The sequence below is a fragment of the Phascolarctos cinereus genome, unplaced genomic scaffold (assembly GCF_003287225.1).
Source record: "Phascolarctos cinereus isolate Bilbo 61053 unplaced genomic scaffold, phaCin_HiC Scaffold_1;HRSCAF=81, whole genome shotgun sequence".
NCBI classification, from domain to species: Eukaryota; Metazoa; Chordata; class Mammalia; order Diprotodontia; family Phascolarctidae; genus Phascolarctos; species Phascolarctos cinereus.
Window position 1 is genome coordinate 291,778,309 of NW_027555514.1, and position 18,045 is coordinate 291,796,353.

The following is an 18,045-nucleotide window of genomic DNA, read 5'->3' on the forward strand; positions in this document are numbered from 1 at the left end:
GATTGCATGTTTCAACCCTGAGGCTAAAACATAGGGAGAAACATAAAGGAATGAAAGTTTCCACAAGTTCACCACCCTTCCCTTGACCTGGTTACAAAATGGCTCAAATAACCCAATTTCTTTTCAGCAGGAAGAGCAGATATTAATCAGCAATCCACCTGAATTCAGGGATACAAGCTTTGTGGGTCTAGTTTATTCTCATATTTTACCAAGTATTTGTCGATTCACTCTACCCTGAAATATGTCAAGGATCCATGCCTTCATGGAGATAGAAGAGGTCACACAGAGCTTCGAAGTACAGTGGCCTATGACAAAAGTTTTCTCTCTGTTACTGACTGTGACCCTTGTTGGGCCTTGGTATTCTTAGCTGTAAAATGAGGGGGGGTGGAACATGTGATCTTTGAGGTCCACTGGTTATTGAGCTCTTCCAATCCTATGACTTTTACCACGTGAGTAAAACTTCAAATGACACTGATTAAAAAAAAATGAGAAAAAAAATGACATTGATTAGAATCCTTCTGTACTTTCAGAGGGGCAGGTAGGGGGCGCCAAAGTGCATACAGTGCTGGGCCTGGGGGCAGGAAGACTTCTCTTAAAGAGCTGAAATTTGACCTCAGACATTCACTAGCCGTCTGACCCCAGGCAAGTCACTTAACCCTGTCTGCCTCAGTTTCCTCATCTGTAAAATGAGCTGGAGAAAAAAAATGGCAAACTACTCCAGTATCTTTTCCAAAATAACAAAACAAACAAAAACAAACAAACAAACAAACAAAAATCCCAAATGGGGTCATGAAGAGTTGGACATGACTGAAATGAATGCACAGCAACAAATATCTTCAGAGACAGCCACATGCAATATTGTGGGACAGAAGGAGGAGGGCTAGATTTGGAGCTAAGAAATCTCTGAGTTCCAATCCTGATTCACCCACTTTCTACTCGCCTTCTCTGGGACTCAGTTTCCTTACCTGTAAATGAGGGGGTGAGGGTAGATTGTTCCCTGGGAGGTCTTTCCAGCTCTGACCTTAGGGGCCTTGACCCCATTGTCCCTCCTCCCCCCTTAGGGTCAGCCGTCTGGTGGCCCAACCTTCTTTCCCTTTTCATCCAGACTGGGCTTTGGTCAGCAGACGCCCAGTCCATGAGTGAACTCTCCTCTAAAGCTTATCCAGATGCATAAGGCCAGATTCACCTCCATCAAGAGGCCCCAGAAGAGTCTGACATGCATAAGCTCTTTCCTTAATCACCACAAACTCCAAGTCCATGTTAACCTAAGGTAATTTAAAATAAATTCTTTTAAAATGTCCAAATGTCCTTCATAATTGTTTTCCCCATCAGAGTTCTCCCAAGCATGTATTTACAAAAGGGTGAAAAAGGTGCTGAATCAGCTGATCTCATGGCCTGGGTGCCAATACTAGGCCTGTTCTGCTTCATTTCTTCCTTGACAGGGGTTCAGATGCCAGCAAATGCCATTTAGGGTGCCCTCTAATGGGAAGCTGACAGAAAGAGCCAAAAGGCTGAGCACCTCTTACCCTCTTAGATCCTGGTAACAGAGGTAGCTGGGGGGCACTCATTGGAAGAGGAGAGAAAAAACACAGAATGGAAGGCTCCAGGGCCATCTAGTCCAGCCCCTGACCGAAAACAAATCTTCTATGTCCTCTCCAAAAAAAAAAAAAATACTCACCTTACCTCTGCTCAAATACCTCTAATGATAAAGTACTCGCTACCATAAGGAATCCAGTCAGTGCCACCTCCCACAGGAAGCCCTTCCTGACCAGATCCCTCCATTTGTTAGCCCTCTTCCTCTCTTCAACACAATTGGTAGATGTTTATCTATGTGCCTGCTTCTTTGACCCAGTAGACCATAAAACACTGGAGGGAAGGATTTATTGTCTTTGGGATCTTTGGCTGCTAAACACAATACCTTGGGATACAGTAGGCACTTCATGTATGCTGAATTGAATTGAGATTCTCTTAAAGAACTGCTAAGGTTTCTCCATTTAATCTCTCCATCTATTTGTCAAGCACCTAGTGTACTCGAAGAGCTCTAGTCTAGTGGATGGGAGAGGTAAAAAGAAAATTCAGACACGGTCCCTGACTTTGAGCTGTTTGGTATGCAATCTTTTCCTCCCAGTCCTAGGATTCAATGACTCCAAGTAGTTCTTCTGCAAGAAAGGTCCCCTTTCTGGGGAAAATTGCCTCTGTATAATGCCAAAGACCCTCTGATGTCCATTTGGATAATGCACATACCTAGGCAGATTTTTAAAATTCTTTTACTGGCTGCTGGGGAATAAGAAGGAGGTAGAGGGAGAGGAGGAATTTAAGGCAGATCTGTGAAACCCAAGAAAAGGTTCAAAAGCCTTGATTTAAGGGAAAGGGAAACAGCCAATCCTGTCAGTTCTGGAAGTTTGGCAGGTAGATTTCTATTCTTGTAAATAGAAAATTAAATTCAAGAAGAAGGAAAGCAATATGAGAGATGAACTTCTAAATAGCCCTGCTTTATAGCATAGCCTGCACTTTCAATTTTATTCAATCAAGGAGACCACAAATACAATCTGAGCAGCAATAAGGCATCTTTTAATCTCTCCCAAATACAAAGTAAACAACAAAGATTAAAAAAAAAATACAGCATTGGAAATGCCTGCTCTTGGGCAGTGTTTTCAATAAAAGGGTAGCAATGTCCCCCAGTGATTTAGTGTGTGGCCTTAAATTTACTACTGAACCAGATAACTGCCTTTAAGAGAGCAGCGACAACTCCTATTTGTACATTTTATTTCATAGCTTCAAACTGGTTCATACCCATTTTCTCAATTTACTCTAATAAGAGCCCTGTGAGGTCAGGAGGATGGTTATGATTGTCCCCAGGATGAGAGATGAGGTATCTGAGGGTGCTTGCCCCAAGGTAGAGCCCAGAATTGACCCCAATGCTTCTGAGTCCTTTGCATTACTGAATTCTCAGAAATTAGCAGAGCGCCCCATAGTGAGGGTTTAATCAATGTTTGTTGACTGATTCTTCTCACATATTTACATCTTGGCACCTCTCAGGATAATGGATAGAAATCAAATTTGGGGAAATTTTAATTCAGATTTGGATTTCTCTTTCAAAATCCTGTTTTTATAGAATAATCTGACACACACACACACCCATGCCAACCCAGCAATCCTTATCACAAACTTTAGGACTCTGATGGTTTCAAATGCATCCTTTTTCTTTTTGGGTCATGTATTTTTTATACATTATTGAGGTATTCTTATGCTTTCTTTTTGTGATTACCGTGTGACGCCTCCCTTGGTCCCCCATCTTTCTAACAACCATTCTCTCAGCCCTCCCCCAGTACGCACTATGTCTGCTCCATCTGATACACATCCCGTGTAATTGGAAGCATCAGATATCTGTGTTACATACCCTTATTGAATTCAGACTCTAAGGGGGCAGGTATTATCCTTCATCTCAGTACGGTGTCTCCTCAGCACCAAACCTAGGACTTCCCATAGTATAGGCACTTAAGAAATGTGCGTCCAATCTGAATTCATTGTCCTGTGCCCTGACAAGTTGGAGCACAATCAAAGCATGGTGACCAGGACTGAGTGAGGTGGAACTGAATCAGCCTGTATATCCGAGGAGAATGAAAACTCCCTGTGGGCAGGGCCTGGCTCATTTTTCTCTCTGTATTCTCAGGACCTATCACGCTTCCTGGCAAAGAGTAGAAACTAGATAAATACAGGTTGATTAATTGATTATTTCCCCTTTGGACCATAAGCACCACGAAAGTAAGGGCAATATCATGTAATTTGAATGTGTCTCCCAGTGCCCTGTACTTCTACGGTGCTTAATACATGTCTGACGGACCCTTGAATAACCATTATCTATTTCAAGTCATAAGGAAACACAAATGCCCCAGAGACAGCAAGCACACCATCATTAAATCAACCGCTTCATCTCCTGGGTTGTGCTTATGGCTTAAAGCATTATTGTCTCTCCTCTCATTTGTTTCTGACAACAACAGATATTGTCATCTCATTTTCATAGCTCAGCAGAATTGAGTGTGATATTAGCACAGCTGTAGTGAGTGAGGACATTCAACTGTGGCAGGGCTACCCCAGAAATCACCTCAGCAGAACAAGCCCTTGGCCATGCTACCTTCAGAAGAGCCGCCAAACTTGGCTAGAACTTGCCTCCTACAAGATGTCAGAGCTGTTTATTACCATCAATCTCTGGACTTCTCCCTGATATGAATTGAGAGGCAACACAGGGTGGTGGCTAGACAGGCAACCTTGGTGTCACAAAGACTGGCTGCAGGTATTCCAAGTGACCCTGGGCACATCAGTAACCTGTAAATTGTGTCCAGTAGCTTTCTAAGGCTGTCAGTTACAACTTGGGTGCCAGTCTACATCTGTGGAGGAGATATCTACAGTGGGTGTCTTCGGTAGCATGAAATCCTGGGTCTATATCCATCCCTTCTCCATGTGTGTATGTATATATGGATGTATACTATACACATGTATACACAGATGTATACATAACACCTAAGAATTTACGCACATATAATGGAATATGCAAGGTGGAATCTTGAGCATTTTCCCAATTACAACTGCAGAATGCCAGAACTTAAAGAAGTTTAGTCCAAATCTCTCACTTTGTCAGAGGATGTTGAAGCCCAGAGAAGTGGAACAACCTGCCAAAGGTCACACAGCAAGGGGGGGGGGCCGGTCTGAGACCAGAATCCAGGTGATCTCCTCCCTCTCAGGATGCATTTCTGCCCACTGTAATAGCCTGCCCTCTTTACTTTCTACATCCCCCAGTGGACATGTATTTGTAATTGATATTCCCACATACTTTTTCATTTCAGATTCGTTGTGGCATGGACTTTGAATTTGGGTGGCTTAAAAGCACTTTGAGAGACATTTCCTGGCTAAATAACAAATGCATGTTTCAATCTCATCTCCACCTCCTAGCACCTGCTCTGGGACAATGACTCCCCTGAGAGGCCCAGAGCGCATAGCACAGCAGGAGACGCTGGGTGAACGTTTGCTGTGGGCAAGGCCTCTGCACCTGCTGAAAAGACACATACTCGTCCGAAAGCAAGTACGTTCCATAGTTCTGCCTTTGATTTAACTGCATATGTAATTTCCTCACCTCCCCCCTCCCCAGTAACAGGGGGAAAAGAGACAAGCCTTGGTTTCTATGGCAACACATCTAATTGGTGGGATGCAGGTCTCTGTCCAACCATAGGGTGGAGCCAATCTCCCTAAACATGAATCCAAACATTTGAGAAAGGAAGACTCTTTCACAGAAGCCAAGCAAGTCCCGGATTTCCAAATTCAAAGCCAGGCACAAACAGAGTCAGTGCTGTCTCGGTGGCAAGGGAGAGAAAGAGAGAGAACCTTAAGCTCTCCCCGCACAGGCAAGAATTTAATAGGGAGGATAACTGAACTCTTGCATCATGCTTATCAGTGTTTCCAAGACTAGAATAAGAACGGAGCAGGTCTATAGGCGAGACAACAGGCTGGGGAATACAATTTCTAACTGCTTAGCAAAATAACTTGCCCTCAAGTACATTAAATATCCTTCCTTAGCCCAGATACTTTCAAGACACCAATAGGAAATCTGAGAACCATTCCATTTGCATTTTTATCAGTGTTGTTGGTACACTGAAAGTCAGCCATTCCCCCATGGGACTACATTCCAACAGGAAACAAACGATCAGTGCAGAGAGTCTGGGGCTTGGGTGGGTTTTCATTTTGTTAATACATTGTGATTGTATTCTATATGTTTGTGTGTGCACACATATGTTCGAGAGAGGGAAAGGGAGGAAAGGAGGAAGGGAAAGGGAAAATGGGAGGGAGAGAGAGAGAGAGAAAGAGAGAGAGAGAGAGAGAGAGGGAGAACAGAGGGAGACAGGGAAGGAGAGGGAAGAGAAAAAAGAGGAGAGAGAGAAAGATGACTGTGTCTGTGCTTGATATAATTGTGTCAATGTCATCATGGAAGCATGAAATAGATCAAAAATGTGAAGTAAACTAAAGCTGTGCATCAGTCAGGGTTTTAATTCCCCAAGGGAGCAGATTCTGAGAAATAATCTTTCCTTTCTTTTCTTCTGCTTGTGCCCCCCACCCCCATCACATTCAAGATGTTTTTTCAATGCCAAGTCATGGGTGAACAAGAGCAGAGACCGTCTCCCCGGGCTCCGCTTGGGCACTTGCCTCTCCACCCCAAACCCCACCACCTTGCTTTCTTTCTTGGTAGCAGACTTGATGCCCACAATGCTCCCAAGGCATTAGCACTCAGGAGCTCCTAAACTAATGCGGGCGAACATTAGAGATGGCACCTCCAGTCATTAAGTCAGGGAGCCAGGCGCAGAGACGCTGGAGTGAGTTGACACTGCATATTTTAGACGATGCTGGTGTGCAGTAAGCCCTGGGTAGCAGAAAGGAAATTCAGGGTATTTGAGTAACAGGAGGCAGGGTGAGATTTGCTTAACAAAACAATTAGGAGATTGTTCTTTTGAACGCATCAGGAAGCTGTTCCATGGCTTATAGCAATGAGCTTTGGAAGCAGGGGCTCACCTTGAGAGCGGCAACTTTCCAGGGGCAGAAATCAGACCGTGTATGTGACACAAAAGAGCGTAAGTAATGACAGAATGGAAGATGAGGACTCTCACTTTCCAACGCACTGGAAAGAATTCATTCCTGTCACCTCAAATAATGGTATGGCCAAGTCCATACACACTGCAGGAGTCCTTCCTGGTTAACCCACTGCAATCTCACAGAGCCTTGCTGTTCTTATCCAGGAAACCTGTGGCTAACTAGATGTGAATGTGCAGAAAGGAACACGGAGGGAAATGCAACTCTGCCTATGTATACATACTCTATGCTCACCCCTCCCCTTGCCCTGACCAAAGTCCAGAAATAATACCCTCTCCTTTGCTTTTGCTAAATCTCAGAGGGCACTGGGCTCTCTGCAGAAGTCAATCATTTATGCCAACTCGTAGACACCTAAACTACTCCTCATTCTCACAGCTATTACCACAGCAGAGGCCTTGGCAGAGACCCGGAGTGGCAAAGGAAACAAGGATGTCTATATTCCAAACAACCGTAGTCTGGTGGAGGGAGTCAGGCTGCTGGGAGGCTGGCCGAAGGCTCCGAAATGGAGCCAAGTGGGGGAGCAGGTTCCTTCTCTGCTCACTGCAACCTCATTTCAGAGGCTGCTGAAGGATGGTGCATCTGCTCAGGCAGGGAAGATGGGAAATGGGGGTGAGGGAGGGCCAGAGCTGGCCTCTTTCAGAAAAGGGAAAAAGAGCTAGACAGAATCCATGTTTCTTCTTCCTCCAACCCAACCCCCATGGCAATTCCCCTGCCCATGCCATGCCTCAGCCTTGCTCTTCTCCCTGAAGGAGAAGGAGAGGTTTAGATGCATGTCCCAGGCAGCAGGACTGTGGTACTGACCACAGCCTCTCCCCACCCAAGAGGGAAGAGAAGTAAAGATTAACTCCTCACCCGACTTTTCTATGCTCAAGTTACCAGGTCCTTGGAAGCTAGAGGAAGCTTGTGATGCATTTTACTATCGCTGCAGCTTCCAGCTCTGTTGCTTTTCTTCCTTTGGAGGGGGAGGAGATTGGGGAAGCCCAGAAGGAGAGAACCTAAGCATACAATGTTCCATCCATGTCTCCTCAATGATGCTTACTCCATGTCTCCTACAGCTGCGTCTGCTGGCTTGCCCTCAGAAACCTCTGCTTACTCCAAATCCACGAAGCTCCAGGCAAGAATCAAAGTCGCACAGGCCAACACTGAGAGGCGACTTCTTTTCGTCTCCCCACACATCAGCCCTCAACTCCCCCAGTCAAACCAAAGCCAATAGCCTCCAATTTGGAAGCCAGAAGCCCCATCTCCCTGCACCAGACAGGACTTCTTAGGGATACGTCAGTGTGGAGATGGCGTCTTTGAGAGATGAACATTCAGAAATCAAAGGACGGGGCAGTTAGGATGGGGGGGGGGGGTTGAGCTGGAATCCCACACCAAGCAAGAAATCTATGGGAAGCTGGACGGGATGGATGGATTTCGGAGTGACCCAGCCTAGGCTACCCCAATGCTGGGCTCCTTCCCAATCAGAGATTCCGTAGTCGGAGAGCGAGTTCACATAACCCTAGTGAAAGGAAGCCATCTGTCACTCCAGCATGACTGTCTGTTCCCTTTACCTCAAATCCAGAGGAAAAGGGGAAGAGGGAAAGGCAGATAGGAAGGCTGGTCACTAAGAGAACCATCTCTAAGTGGGGTGAGTGGGTATCCATGGGCAAGGATCCTCTTTCCCGAAGTAGGCTCCGGGGGCCAGCACTAAACTCAGCAGGAGGTGAAGCTTCCCAGCCCAAAGCCGTAGTTCCCTTTCGCTAGAAAGGATGCCCCCCTCCTGCCCTAAGAGCTAGGATTAGCCAGCATAAACTGCTCCCCGTTCCGAAGCTGTTTAACACCAGGATCACTGCCATTTTGGGTCCAGTTTCCCGGTTGGGCAGAGAAGGGAAGGAGAGGAAGGAGCTGTCCTGTGGGGACATTGGGCTCCCCACTGTGCGGCTCCAGCTATTTGGGGCTAGTGGAGATGCTATTTGGGGATTGGGGTGGGGATGCCAGAACACATCTCCGCCTTTGCCCAGGGCACTGCCGGGGGACCAGGGCTTAGGGCACGGGTAGAGGATGGGGGACTGTCAGAGATGGGGGCGGGAGGGGGGGCAGCGGGTACTCACTGCAGTAGGCGATCAGCAGACTCGCCAGGATCATGAAAGCCCAAAAAGTTGAGGACATGCTCGGCAAGGCGTTGGCATCTTTCCGGCGGCTCCTCTTGGGGGATGGCGCCATTGAAGCCGCTTCTCCGGGGCACAAGGGGGTGGGGGGCGCAGCGCGTCTCACCAGCCGGCGCTCCCCGGGGCCGATCCCGATCGCCTGTCTCCACGTGTAATCCCAAAGAGCCACATCTTCACGCCTGGCCTCCCGCGGCAGAGGCGGCACGGGCACTGGCACGGGCGGTGGCACCGGCGGCGGCGGCGGCGGCAGCCCCGTCACGTCTGGAGGCGCATCGTCGCCCCCTCCGCTCCCGCCCCGCCCCCAAACTGCTGAGGCCGCTAGCTGGAAGGATCCCCAAGCTTGCCTTCGGACAAGCGGCTCTCCAGTCCCCGGTTCAGGGAGAGGAAAGGGGCCCGGAAGAAGAGGGAGGATGGCCGCGGAGCGGGGTTACCGAGCTGCGCGGGGAGGGAGGATGGGGGGTGGTGTGCAGAAGCAGCGGGCCTGGGGGCGGCGGGGGGGACCGTAGAGACTCGGCCGCCACTTGGCTATCGAGGGGCAGGAAGAGAAGTTGGCAGCTGGAGGGCGGCCCCTCACTGCGGAGGTGCCGGGGAGCTGGGGCGGGGGGCCGGAGCCCCGGGGGTCTAGCGGAGCTTCCCTGGCTGTGGCGCGGAGGAGCGGGGAGCCGGGGAGCCGAGGAGCCGAGGAGCCGAGGAGCCGAGAGCGGCGGCGGCGGCGGAGGGGCCGGGAGCAGCAGCAACACCGGGCCGAGGGGGCGGGGGCGGGCTCCGGCGCTCCTCCCTCCTCCCTGTGCCCGCCCCTCCGCGCGGCTCCGCCGGAGGAGGAGGGAGGATGCTCGGACCCGGCTCCAGATGGCCCTCCCTCCGCCTTCTTGGCCGCCGCTGGGGCCCAAGGGCTTTTCTTAGGTGGGGGGCGTCGGGTCAGTGCAGAAGAGACAGATCCTGGGGAGGCCGAAGCGCCTGCCTCCTCTCCGGCTGGGGCTCGGAGCCCCCTCCCTTGGAGGAGGAGAGGAGATGGGGATGGGGATGGGAATGAGGATGCTGGAGGAGGAGAAGGAGGAGGGACGGGGGAGGGAGGAGACCAGGCAGCGGGAGCCGAGCGTCGGCCGAGCCTGTGGATGGCGACAGAGACGGCCGCACGCACCGCAGCCAGAGGCTGGACCCAGGAGCTCGAGCCGCCCAGCCCCCTCCCTCAGGGAACATGCTACCCAAGCGGGGGGCGGGGCGCAGGAGCAGGGAGAAGCCCCAGACGTCTCTCCTCCCGCCACCACCATCTCTCCCTCCCCGCCCCGCTTCCCTAGCCACGGGGACTAGCCAGTGTCGGTGCGGGTCAAGCGGCGGGGGCTGGGAGGTGGGGAGGATGGTGTCGAGAGTTATTCCTAAACACAGTTTGGGGGGCCTCCGGCCTTGTTTTCTCGATATCTGTCCTCCTTCTCCCAGAGTGATAATAATACCCACATCCCTTCTTCTCCCTTCTATAACTATATAAAGATCGTAAAGCCTGGCTTCTCATCCCCATTTTACACAGGAGAAAATTGAGGATTAAAGCTGGCTTTGCAGCAGCAGGGCTGGGTCACTCCGATTTGCTACACAGATGGAGGCCTTTCGGCTGCAAGCCCATGGTTCTCAGCCTCTCTCTGCCCCAGCCCCAAAGTCAGCTTTCTGCTCTTCCAGGTTTTGTGTGTTTCCCGTATGTTTGCTGTTTTAAACTCCTTGGTATCTCAGATCTCATAATCTCTTGCTGTATCTTCCCCCCCATTCCCCCCACACGCACCTGCCCCTTAAGTTTCAGTAGGAGGAGGGGATAATAAATGGGGGGGGAAGTGCCATGGAAGTTTCAAGTTTAATGCCATTTAGCTACAAGGGGTTAAATGCCTGCTGAATGTAAAACCAAGTGTTGGGTAATAATAATAACAAAAATAACAGCTAATATGTATATATTCCAGGCCCTGTGCTAAGCACTTTACAATTATTATCTCATTTGGGCTTCACAGCAACCTTTGGAGGTAGGTGCTGTTATTGTCCCCATTTTACAGATGAGGAAATTGAGGCAAATAGAGGTGAAGTGACTTGCCCAGGGTCACATAGTGTCCGATTTTGGATTTCAACTCAGGTCTTCCTGACTTCAGGCCTGGTGCTCTATCCACAATGCCACCTAGGATAACATAGGAGGAAAGATGAAGCCCAGGGCCTGGCCTAGAGCCCTTAGTGTGGTGATGATAGACAAAAGATGAAAGAATGATCAATGACTCAAACAAACCAGGATCATTTACGTGACAGGCACCAGTGCTGGACTCTGAGGGCCCAAAGGCAAAAGCAGGTATAGGCCACACCCCAAAGGAGCTCCAACCCAATGGAGAGGGGAGCACAGTGCTGTGTGACTTAGGGCTGGGGTGAGGCTAAGCTCCTTACTGACATGCAGGATCAGGAGGTGACATTTGAGCCTTGGTCAGAAATTCACTAGCAGGGAAGGGCAGAGTGTGAAGTGGTGAAAAGAGGGATGAATATGGAGTTGGAGGAGCTGCCTGTGTATCGCACTGTCCGGGAGCCTTTGGACCAACCATTTCCCCATTCAGGGCCTTGGGTGGTCATCTGTCAAAGGAAGGGGCCAGCCTAAACGACCTCTGGAGACATTGAACTGGATGAAAAAAGGCATGAAGAACATGGCCAACAGACACCATAACAGCATGATGGTGGGGCACACAGAAACCCTCATGGAGAGCGATTACAGACCTTGGAATGGGAAGTGACCTTAGAGGAAACCTCATCCACCCCCTTCTGGAGCAGGAATCTCTCTTCTGCCAATCCATGAGGCCTTTGCATCAGCATCTCCAGTGAGTGATGTGGAGCTTGGTACAACGGCAGCTAGGTGGCACCATGGAGTCAGGGACATGAGTTCAAATTCAGCCTCAGACACATCTAGACAGTGGGCTAGTCACTTTGCTTCCATTTATCTCAGTTCCTTCATCTGTAAAATAAGGCTGTCAAGGATCTAATGAAACAATATTTGTAAAGGGCTTAGTATAATGCTTAGCACATAGTAGGTGCTTAAGAAATGATAGTTGTGGGGCAGCTAGATGGCACAGTGGATAGAGTGCCAGCCCTGGATTCAGGAAGACCTGAGTTCAAGTCTGGCCTCAGACATTTAGTAGCTGTGACCCTGGCAAGTCACTTAACCCCAATTGCCTTTAAAAAAAAAGAAAGAAAGAAAGAAAGAAAAAAATGATAGCTGTTACTTCATGATGCAACTTGTCCCAGTTAGGGACTGTCCTGGTGGTTACAAAGTTAGTCCCTGCATATAAACAAAATCCAATTCCTTTCTAATTAGCACTGATTTGGGTTCTAATTCTTCCCTCTGGATCCTTGTACACTGTCCACACACCCAGCCCTCTCTCACTTAAATCCAATTCACTTGCCAGTCATGGCATCACCTTCCCACTGTGGTCCTCTCTGAGAACAGAGAACAAACAACAGCATCACTCTTTCAGGTAGGCCCTGAATTCTTGACCTTCCACTGGATTCTGCTTCAGATATTTACTGTGTAAATCTGGCCAAGTGCCTGTATCTCACTGAGCTTCAATGTCCTCATCTTTAAAATGGGGGTAACAACAGCATCAGTCTCACAGAGGTGCTCTGAAGATGAAGTGAGAAAGGACATGGAAAATGCTTTGCAAGCCTCGAAGCTCTATTTAATGTGAGGCTTTATCATTGTTCTGTATTCTTTAGAGGCCTCCTTTGAATCAGTGTCCTGGGATAGTAGTTGCTTCTAAATCCACCGCCTTCCTCTCCTTCCTTCCTTCCCCCCCAATCCTCTGAGCTTCCCATGATGCCTGACTTCTGTGTTTCATAAACCCAACAGTATAATAAAATCAATTATCAATTATGATTATGTCCACATGCCTACTTTTTCATCTCTGTAAGATTTTAGTGAGAATAGTCTATACACTTAAAGAGAGTCTTTGATGGCTTTTGTGCAAGATTTGCTACAGCCTAGAGCACCTCCACAGCCGCACAATTAACTGAGAGATGTGTAACAAGCATCCTGTTGTGTAAAAGAAAATAAAACTTCTGACTTGGTGGAACAAAATGCAGTCCTTAAAGGCCTTGCTTCTGGACGATGTCTCCCATGTCTACTTTAAAACCAGGCACAATTCTGTAAAAGATGCGAGGAGGCTCTCAGCTCCTTGGCAGCAGAGGCCATTTATTTTTTCTCTTTGCAGCCTTAATACCTCGTGGAGGGCTTAGCACATTGGTTTTTTTGTTTTGTTTTGTTTTGTTTTTTACGTTAAATATTTGATTTCATTGAAAGGAAGGAAATCAACACAATCTTAGGAGGTAGGTACTGTTATTATCCCTATTTTACAGTTGAGGAAACTGAGGGAGACAGAGGTGAAGTGATTTGCCCAGGGCCACATACATAGTAGGTGTCTGAGGCTAGATTGAAACTCAGATCTTCTTCACAACGGACCCAGTGTTCTGGCCAGTGCACTGCCATCTAGTGGCCTCATTGGGATAGACAACTCCAAGTAGATCGGCACCTACACGGTGGTTCATGGCCTCTGAGAGGGGCCCAGAGAGAGGGGTTGAAGTGCTCAGCTCGCTCCCCATGGTGGCCTGCATCTGCTACTGACTCTGTTTGATGCCTGCCAGGCTGCAGGTCCACCCTCTCACCTCACCCAACATTATGAGGATGAACCATCTGAGGATGGTTCATTACATCTGAGGATGAACCATCAATACCAACCAAACGGCTGGCCCTCATGTTCTCATCTAGCCCCTCCCTCGCTGGAATTGCATTTCTTTGGCTCATTATGGGATGTTTTGCTTTCTGGTCACCCTGTCAAAGGGCAAATAGTGCTAGAAGAAATAACCTTCCTAAAATGAGTTAGCTAACTCCTTAGAAGTATACATTTCCAGTCAAGATGGTAACAGTACTGCTAATTTCCAGAGTTGTGAGGATAAAGTATTTGTAACATGTTTAACGCTGTGCCTGGCACATAGTACATGTTGAATAAATATCTGTTTCTTCCCTTCCTCCTTTACTTCCTTTCTTCCTTCCTTCCTTCCTTCCTTCCTTCCTTCCTTCCTTCCTTCCTTCCTTCCTTCCTTCCTTCTTTCCTTCCTTCCTTCCTTCCTTCCTTCCTTTCTTCCTTCCTTCCTTCCTTCCTTCCTTCCTTCCTTCCTTCCTTCCTTCCTTCCTTCCTTCCTTCCTTCCTTCCTTTCTTTCTTTCTTCTGTGTGAGTGTAAGTCATAGTAACATAGATTTACGCTGGAAGGATGTCTAGAAGTTATTAAATACAAACCATTCATTTTATAGAGATAAAGGGGTACAGAGTGGAGGAAAAACCTGTCTAAGGTCATTGTTGTTTGTCCTTCACTTTGTTTTGTTTTTAGTTTTTACTTTTAGGCAATTGGGGTTAAGTGACTTGCCCAGGGTCACACAGCTAGTAAGTGTCAAGTGTTGGTCTGAGGCCTGATTTGAACGCAAGTTCTCCTGACTTCAGGGCCAGTGCTCTATCCACTGCACCACCCAGCTGCCCCTTGTCCTTCACTTTGAAAGAAGACCAATGATATGGTGATGTCTTGACTTGGGCTTGAATTGGATTTGAGTGAGGTGGAATTGCACGAAGTCATCAGCCTTACACTCTCTTCAGGAGTCATCAAAGTTCAGCGGCAGGATAAAAGTCAGGGTGACTGGTGCTGGCCGGGGATGCAGCGGGTGGCCTTGGTATCTTATACATCTGACCAAGTTCTGAGGACCTGCTTCAGCCACCTCCACGGCCACTGGAACCCCTTCCGCCAACGAAGTCTTCTCATGCTTACATGCTTGGAGTAGACATCCCCCTCACTCATCCGATGGGTTTGAGGCCTGTCAGTTGCCCTCAACCCAGTTTAGCTGTCTGCCAAGTTGGTTTTACTGGGGTGTGGCTACTGCAAACACTACCACTTCTTGGAGTCATAGGTGAGAATTGTGGACCCCGAACCCAGAGAAGCAGCCCTGCAAAGGGATTGGCACAGCCTCACACCAGATAGTTTAGTCCTCCCTGAACATCCTTTACAGCCCAGCCTAAGGTCGGAAGGGTAGTAAATAGCAAAGCTACAATTGTGGTTGAGCCTGTGCTGTTTATCATTTCTACCAGTGATTTAAATAAATACATTGATGCTATTGTCATCAGACTTGTAGGTGACACCAAATTGGTAGGGATAAATAACACAGTGGATGCCAGAGTCAGGATTTGAAAGGATCTTGACAGGCAAGAATTTGTGCTGACTATGACAAGAGGAAATTCAGTAGGAATAAATGTAAAGCCTTGTCCTTGGGTATAAGAAAATATTGATGCCAGTGTAAGATGGGCAGGAGAACACAGGGATTCAGAGTAGTCGTTCTGAAAAAGATCTGATGGTCTGGTGCATTGTGAGCTCAGTGAAAGTCACCAGAATGACAGTGCCCTCTCCCACCCCCAACTCCCTCACCCTCCCTTAAAAGTAAAATCAAGCTAATGCAGCGTTTTTGAGAGCCAGAACTTCCAGGAATTCAGAGGTGATCAGCCTCTGCTCTAGTCACATATTTTTGGCAATATGGTGCTTAGTTCTGGGTCCCATGATTTAAGAAAGACGTTCATTTGGAGTCTCCACAGGAAGGCAACCAAGATGGGGAAAGGTTTTGAGTCCTTTGAAGGCCTCTTGGAGGGACTGGATGTTAAGCCTGTAGAAGAGACTCAGGAGGAGATGGAAACTGTCTTGGAGTATATGAAGGGATATCTCATTAATGAAGGATTAGGCTTGTTCTATTTGAGGCCAGTGAAAGGACCCATGAACAAGGGATGAAAGTTACAAAGAAGCCAATTTCCATTCCATTTTAGGACACACTCCCTAGCAATGACAGCTCTCCCCAAAGGAAATGGGCTGCCCTTGGAAATAGAAGTTATTTTTCTCTTGGAGGTCATCAAAGACTTGCTGGTGACTGTTAGTGTGGAGATTCTTTTCACATCTAAGTTCGATGTGAATGGTCACTGAGGCTCCTTCTAAACTTCAAATGATACAATTCTCAGATTTGTTTTTTCAGGCTTCAAGTACATAGCTTTCCATACCACACTATACTACACTGCTGTGGGAAGTCACTGAATCTCCCCAAACCTGAGTTTCCTTATCTGTAGATGGATGTTAATATTAACATCCTGTCTCCTTCTCAGGGTTGTTGGGAGAGAAAGACTTTTCAGAGGCAGTGTGTCCCAGTGTAGAAAACTCTGGTTCTGAAATCAGTCCAGATTCTCCCTTTGATATTCACTGCTTATGTTGCCTTGGAGGAGTCATTTACATTCTCGCAGCTCCAATTTCCTCGTATGAAAATGAGAAGATTGGATTAGATGGTCCTTCCTTCCAGCTCTACACATGTGATATGATACTAAGAACCTTAAATTGCAATTACTGTTACTGTAATTATCGAGGTTGAGAAGGGGTGAATGCGTCTTGGTAGAAATTCTTGGAAGAGGCTGAGAAGATGATAGGAGGAGAGAAAAGAGGAATTGTAGCTGCCTCACAATTGTGCTTTTCATGAAGCGTGTCATCAGAAGAATGAGGCTGGGAACAGGATACTGAGATGTGTTACCCCTCCCTTGCCACAAATTGCCACTGCTAATCAGGCTGTAGGGAGGGGGAAGGGTATTGGATGGGAGCAGGGCCAGCCCTCCATCAGGAAAGTTACTTCCTATTTTAAGTATTATCAGAGCACTGGAGATTCACTTTCCACTTGACTGTCATTTCTTCCATGGCTTCACCAACCACTTTTGCACCACTGGAGAAATTGTCCTAATTGATGACTGCCTCACCGACATGACCATTCGGGGAAAGTCCATTCACCATGCTATTCACTCTCAGACAATAGTCTGGGCATCTTTTCCATCACTTCATGAATTGCCTTGATGTTAGGCTCCTGCTGGTTTTTCTCTACTCTCCAGTCTTAAAACTATGACCAATGAACAATTCTGTTATAGTAACTGGATGGAACGTGTCATACCCTTCCCTGTGCACTGCTTTGTCTCCCCCACTAGAATGTAAGCTCCCAAAAGTCAAGAACTATCTTTGCTTTCATATTCACATCCTCAGTGCTTAGCATAGTCATTGGTACATAGTAACACCTTAATTAATGCCACTTCATTCATTTGAAATCTATGCATCCTTAATTCAGGGATCTAAAGCAAAGCTTCTGTCATCCATCCTAGTCAAGGCTGACAAGAACATTATGACACAGAACACAGAGTATCAGTTCATCATAGGACCTTAGGATATGGGATGTCAGAGCCAAGTGGATGTTAGAAACTGGATATAGAATGCCAGCTGAAAGCAACCTTAGAAAATCACCAATAAATCAATAAATTAATAAAATTGGGGGGGGGGAAGAAAATCACCGAGCAAAGCAATGTGCAGGAAGCCTTCCCAACTCTCCCTCTGATAGATACCACCAGGTATTTGAGGGCAAATTGAACAAGATAGAGTAAACCCTTTATCTATTCCAACCCATACCCTGCTTAGCTTCCACTGGGGTCTCTCCCCTTCCCTCCAACCTTCCAGACAATGTTTCCTTCCTCTTTTTCCTTCCAGGTTGAATGCTAACCTATTCCCACCCTTGCAATAGGAAAAACAGAACACCTACTACCTTGTTATATTTAGATGACTCTCTCTCATCACAAATGTCATGAGCCTGGATCCTTGAATCCTGCATCTGTGGGATAGACATGGTCACTTGTAAAACTTTACTGAACAGAGAATCATTGGCTACGATGCTTCTATTGGACCACAAAGACTTTAGACCGTCACCCTCTGGGACGCCATCTCCCCCAGTCATTTCTCTCTCCCTTGCTTCTACCTTGCCATGGCATGCTGGGGACCACCAAGCTCTATAACTGAGCCCTCCTCTATGTGTTGCCTTCTTCATCAGAATGTAAGCTCCTTGAGGGCAGAGACGATCTTCCTTTTGTATTTAGAGCCCTAGTGGTGACACATAGCACTTAGCAATTTTTCTTTTCATCCAACAGAGAAGCCACAAAGTCTGAGCTGGATAAGCCTATCTATAGAACATAGAAAGTTAGATTTTCAAGGGATTTTAGACCATAGATCAGATGGTATCAGAGGTGGGAGGGCCCCTAGAATTTGGGATATCAAGCAAGGACAGAATCATTGAACATTGTTCAGATAATGCCAGAGCTGACAGCGACCTTAGACATTATGCAGCTTCTCCCTTCCTTGGGAGATGAGGCCCAGAAAG

At 47.6% G+C, this 18,045-nt stretch overlaps 2 protein-coding genes across 3 annotated transcripts in view; both read right to left on the bottom strand.

Annotated features, from left to right (window-relative positions):
• Nucleotides 1-9,092, bottom strand: part of TAFA5 (TAFA chemokine like family member 5) — a 573,238-nt gene extending 564,146 nt beyond the window's left edge. Inside the window, exon 1 of one of the 2 annotated variants that reach the window (XM_020982951.2) lies at nucleotides 8,727-9,082. In XM_020982951.2, coding sequence (XP_020838610.1) covers nucleotides 8,727-8,838 — 112 coding nt within the window. In that variant the 5' untranslated portion in view covers nucleotides 8,839-9,082. Of the gene's footprint in view, nucleotides 1-8,726 lie in introns of both variants that reach the window. The other variant, XM_020982952.2, reaches the window with a different exon arrangement.
• Nucleotides 9,093-9,151: 59 nt separating this feature from the next.
• Nucleotides 9,152-9,983, bottom strand: LOC110205958 (uncharacterized). The gene is made up of 2 exons (XM_020982960.2): nucleotides 9,863-9,983; nucleotides 9,152-9,681 (listed from the first exon to the last, which is right to left on the bottom strand). The coding sequence occupies exons 1-2, from the start codon at nucleotides 9,981-9,983 to the stop codon at nucleotides 9,158-9,160; spliced, it is 645 nt and encodes a 214-aa protein (XP_020838619.1). The 3' UTR covers nucleotides 9,152-9,157.
• Between the last annotated feature and the right edge of the window lie 8,062 nt (nucleotides 9,984-18,045).

What these genes read in the sequence shown, in the direction of transcription:
- LOC110205958 (XM_020982960.2), bottom strand. Translation starts at nt 9,983, where the DNA reads ATGTTCCCTGAGGGAGGGGGCTGGGCGGCTCGAGCTCCTGGGTCCAGC. An exon ending in CGCTCGGCTCCCGCTGCCTG is followed by an intron (nt 9,682 to 9,862) that starts GTCTCCTCCCTC and finishes CCCCCACCTAAG; the next exon opens with AAAAGCCCTTGGGCCCCAGC.